The sequence below is a fragment of the Pteropus alecto genome, unplaced genomic scaffold, assembly GCF_000325575.1.
Source record: "Pteropus alecto unplaced genomic scaffold, ASM32557v1 scaffold25, whole genome shotgun sequence".
Lineage (NCBI taxonomy): Eukaryota > Metazoa > Chordata > Mammalia > Chiroptera > Pteropodidae > Pteropus > Pteropus alecto.
In genome coordinates this window covers 13,671,276-13,676,630 of record NW_006441955.1, presented here as the reverse complement: position 1 = coordinate 13,676,630, position 5,355 = coordinate 13,671,276, and the positions used below count along the sequence as shown (strand labels likewise).

General features: G+C 35.6%; 1 protein-coding gene across 1 annotated transcript in view; it reads right to left on the bottom strand.

The window, feature by feature from the left end:
• The window catches only part of PGM1 (phosphoglucomutase 1), a 57,874-nt gene that overhangs the window by 7,521 nt on the left and 44,998 nt on the right, over positions 1–5,355 (bottom strand). The window contains exon 8 of the mRNA XM_006919275.3: positions 1,244–1,379. Coding sequence (XP_006919337.1) covers positions 1,244–1,379 — 136 coding nt within the window. The remainder of the gene's footprint in view (positions 1–1,243; positions 1,380–5,355) is intronic.

Genomic DNA, 5,355 nt, shown 5'->3' with positions numbered 1-5,355 from the left:
TTTTGTGATCCTGGTTTCATGATACTCTAGGCTCTAGAGAGTTCATAACTGCCGTTCTGAATTACCAGGTTTTTCTGGTTCTTGGAAAGTAGAGATTCTTGCCTTAGTTCCCAGGGCTACTGTGTGGTTATTAACCACATGGCAGTTATTATTTATACCTTTTACAAAAGAATAACTTGAAGGAGGAAGAGAACAATGAACTTATCCAAAGTCAATGAAAGAATTCTGATGAAGGAGGCCAAGTTGCTTAATTCTTTCTTGACTATCCAGAGATCATGGACTATTAAATCTGGGATGTATTTTTTAAATTCTTTAGTCTAACTCAGCTATTTTATAGAAAAGGCAACTGAGATCCAGAGAAATTACAACTATATATTCCTTACAGATAAACAATGTACCTAATACCTTATTTCTCATACTTCTTTCCATAATTAGAACAGTGAGGTCCAAGAGAAATTGTTAGATTTTTATACTTATTGAGGGAAAGGCAAATTGAAATTAATGAAAAGCACCACTGGTAAAAAGAAAATAAAAGTGAATGCTTTTTAAAAACAGAAATATGCATGGCGAAAAAGAACTGCTAAGTAGTCTAAGTATTTTATTCAGTGCTGAATCTCCAGTGCCTGGCAGAAAGTAGGTACATAGTCAATATTTGTTGAATCAATGAATATAGTATTGACAACTACACAGCCTTTGGGGACCTATTTTAATGAGTCAGAAATGTTGATTTGGACTAAGCATAATCATTTCCATAATTTTAGAAAAAAAACTTCCATACTTTTAGTACCCCAGAGTTTATAAAACGCTTTCAGGCTCAAATTTCCTTTAATTCACTCAATGACTGGACTGTTTTCCCATGTCTACAAATGAGAAAACTGAGTACAGGATTAGGTTGAATAACTTCCCAATCTATTAAGGGGCAGAAATAAAATTTTAATCTATTTTTCTGAATCTAAATCCACCGCAATTATCATGTCCACCTGATAGATACATTTAAAAGGCTTACAGAACATTTATTCTTTTGAATACGTTAACTAAATTTTGTAAGCCTCCTTCTTTATGGCTAATATAAAAGTTGACTTCATCTTGACCCTGACCGAATCATTTTAAAATCCCCAATTAGTAGAGGCTGGATGAACTAGAGTTTTCTTATCACTTAAGACAGGAAAGAATTTGTAGGTAAGAGAATTCTCTCCGACAACTTCCCTACCTTACCTCGTACCCCAGCCAGGCTGTAGCTTACCTGGTGAAGAAATTCCGGCCATACTTTTGCCAGTGATCTTTGAGGATGTCCTCGACACTCTGTTTGCGGGTGGCTAGAATGGAGAGCCAAGCCAGGACCGCCCAGAGTCCGTCTTTCTCACGAATGTGGTCAGAACCTGGTACGGAAAGAGCAAGCACCAATGAGAAATGTGGTTGCTCCAAAATATTTGGAAATAAACTCAACGGTAAACATGTAGACTTGACCAAAGAAGACATAAATCTTTACTGAGGAACTTGAGTACACGGAAGGAATCACATATTGAATAAAACAACATAATATTGAAAAGAAGTGGTGCTTTCCAAAGTAATCTGTAAATTTAAAGCAAATGCCAATAAAAATGTCAGTGGAATAATTTGGTGTAACTTGATATATTCAACTATAAGGTATTAATGTGAGTTAAAAAAAACGAAATAAACTTAAATAAACAACAGAGATTATGACCATTATAAATTTTCAATAATTAAAATAATCTGATAGTTTAATGGAACAAAATGAAGCACCTATAAAGAGACCTAAACCTATATGAGACTTGAATATATAATAAAGGTGTCACTTCAAGGCTATAGGAAACGAATGCATTACTTTTTAAATAGTATTTGGATAACTAGTTAAGTGGTTGAGAAAAAAATCAGTTTATAAAATACCAAAAAGAATTCCAGATGAATGACATATTCGAATGTAAAAATTGGAAATTTTTAAATACTAGAAAAAATACAAAAATTTTCTAAATCTTGGAAATAATAAATACATGCAAATTCAGAATTCATAAAGGAAAAAAATCAATGTATTCGTCTACTTAAAAATGAGCATTTCTATCAGCAAAACTACTACAGGTAAAATTAAAAGGTCACTTGCAAACTTTAAAAAAACATTTGCTATATAAAGTAGATGTTTAATATCCTTGGTATAGAAAAAATTCTTATATATTAATAAGGTAAAAGCAAAACCTCAATAGAAAAACAGGTCGAGGATAAAAATAGGCAATTCACTAAAGAATAAATACACGTTCTCAATACACGAAAAAGCTGGCACTGTTTTTAAGAAGACAAATTGAAGTTAAAACCACAATAAAAAAATTGCTTGACAAATGGCCACAGCTTTAAAAATGAGGACACCTAGCATGAGTGGAAGTATAAGGGAAACGGGATTCCAACCTGCTGGTGCTGAGAGGGGTACAGTCCTTCCAGAGAGCAATTTGGCAAAAAGTGTCAAAAATGGACCTACTTGTGGATCTAGAAACTCCAATTCTGAGACATCCTTCTTTAATCAATATGAATTTGGTCAGATAAGCTATGGCATATCTGTCTCCTGCTAAGGTCCTTGCTAAAATCTTTACCAAAAACAACAAATTGAGTCCTTTGGATGTGCTTTATATGCATGGAGACCCTTTGCCAACAGCCTGATGTGGAATAGAACTCTCGTTTTTTGGCATTAGCTTCCTTATCCCCCCCCCCCAAAAAAAGCAGACAATGTTGAACCCTACTTTCTGATTTTGAATAGGACGCAGTAAAATCCATCTCCAATAGGGCTTTGTATACTATAATGCCTTGAATTTTTTATGTGCCTGTCTGCCCTTCTTGACTCCCTCCTGGGTCTTATTCTTCTTAGAAATGTCAGAGTATCTATATCTAGCACAATGCTGACTATGCTGTAGACATGAGGTAGGTTTTTTCCTTCTTTCTTCATCCTTTTAGATCCAGCTCAAATAGCTTCTCCTCTGTGTGACTAGCACCCAGCTTCCCTTGGCAGTTATGAGCTTTCTCTTTTCCTACAGCAACCTGCTCAAAACATCTGGGCCTTAATCATCTATTTATGAGCCTTTTACTTCACCAACTATATATTTCTTGGAGGCATTTCTTATTTATCCTTATAACTAAGTCTGCTGATTAACATAGCACATGAAATATGGTAAATAACTAATTGTGAACAAGTGTATGAATAAATTAATCAATTTATTAATCTACTTTTCTCTCTTTTTGGTTCATAAAAACTCACAACTTTTTCCTTTAAAAGATTTTCTCTTCGATAAGTTACCACTTTTAGAAATAACAGTTCTCAAACCTAGATGCTGAAAAAACTAGAGATATTAGGCACAACTTTTAGTGCTTTTATAACATTATATATTTTGGAAATGTTTGCTAATTTTATTATCTATGGACTTTTATTTGCCTTTACTGGTATTTCAAGAAACAAAAAGTTAGCTCTCTGACTCTTACAGCTTTTGCAAATGATATATTTTGGCAATAATTCACCCTAAGAAGAAAGATCCTGGCAGCTTCCCCAGTATATTCAGAATTCATCACAGAAGTATACAAATTGGAATTATTCGTCTGTGCTCTCCTGAGGTTTTTTCCTTCCTTCCTTCCTTTTTCTCCTTCCTTCCTTTTTCTCCTTCCTTCCTTCCTTCCTTCCTTCCTTCCTTCCTTCCTTCCTTCCTTCCTTCCCTCCCTCCCTCCCTCCCTCCCTCCCTTCCTTCCTTAGTGCTAGACTGAGAGCAAAGGGGGCAGTGTTCCTTTGTGCTTTTTCTGCTCTAAATAAAGAATTTGGTTTTCTTTCATGTAGAAATGAAAACTAAATCTAAAAATCTTACCCAACTCTGATCAAGTTACTTGGAGATAACTAAATCACATACCTAATATTATAAACAAAATATCTGCCTTAAATAACGCAAACCAATACTCTATTCCATTTATAGGATCCCCAGTCTCTCTGAAAATTCTGATTAATCTCACTAATCATCTTGGATACATCAAAACTCTAGCTCTGACTACTACTTAGGGAATCTGGATAAATTTCATTTTCATTAGGGTTCTGATGAATGACGACAACTTCCTAGTGGAAAAAAGGCAACGGTGTGTATATGTGTTTCTAAAACTATTGTTGTTTTTGCAATTGTGGCAGTAGTGGTTCAATGGAAAATATTTTATACTTAAGGAGTCAGAAAACATGAATCTGAGACTCAGTTACCTATAAGCTGTTTAAATTCGGACAACTCTCTTAACTTTTCTGAGCATCGGTTTCTTTGACTGTAAAATAGGGATAAAACCACCTTTCTCACTTAATTGTAAGACTTTACTGTGATGGAGAGTGGAAATATTTTATAAACTGTTAAATGCTATATACATTCAAGATACCATTATGAATAGAGAATCATAAAAAACTTTTAGGAAAAATTAATGTTTTCTACTATCTTATTGCTTTAAAAAATAATGATCTTTAACTGTACATAGTGGGGAAGAAAATAAAAGGATATAAACCAATATGCTCTTTTCTGTGGGCAGTGGGATTATAATGTTTTTCTCTTCTTCCTTATCTAATTTTCCTATTGTTATGTGAATTACCATTTTTTTAATTTAAAAAAAATTAAAAGAAGCAAAGCTCACTTAATTGTGAGAAAAGGGAAAAACACTGTCATCACAAAAGTGGTGGCAGGTTTTGCATTGGTCTCTTCATACCTGGCTCAGCTTGGAGACCAACTGAGTACATGGGAATTCTGCCCTTTCAGCATCTTCAAACACCTGTCACTTTACTTCAGCCTCATCAGCACCTTGTGGTAAGTATAAACTCGGCTCAGTCAGGGCACACTCTGGGTCTCAACCAAGCAATGTCAATCCTTGCTGAGGAAGCCAAGCTCTAGAGGTTTAGGGATTAAGTTCCATTGACCAGACTGGGCATCTTGGGAGCGCCCAGGCTCTTGCCCCTGCCAGACAACTAGCCTGTGCTTAGGAACATGGCAGCTGAAAAAGAGATACACAGAGTTCTCTAAAAGCTCCAGAGTCTGTCTTTCTGCTGTCTTTCTGTCTGCCTATCATTATCTCTCCTCCAGTCTCCTAAACACGCTGTTCTCTTTAACTAGAAACTTCTATTCCACGCACACCTATTAGTTTGGCAAACATCTCCTGCAATTACTTTAAACTTCAGTCTTGATCCAGGATGCCTTCCTTGTCATCCTCTGTGCTTATCTGTATTCTATCACAGCCTGTCTCTTCTTACCTCGCCCTAGACTATGAGTTGTGCCCCTGGCTGGTGCCTGGCACGCAGTCAGCTCTCAGTAAGGTTTTGCCCAAAGAATAGTCAGATCCCAGTTGACT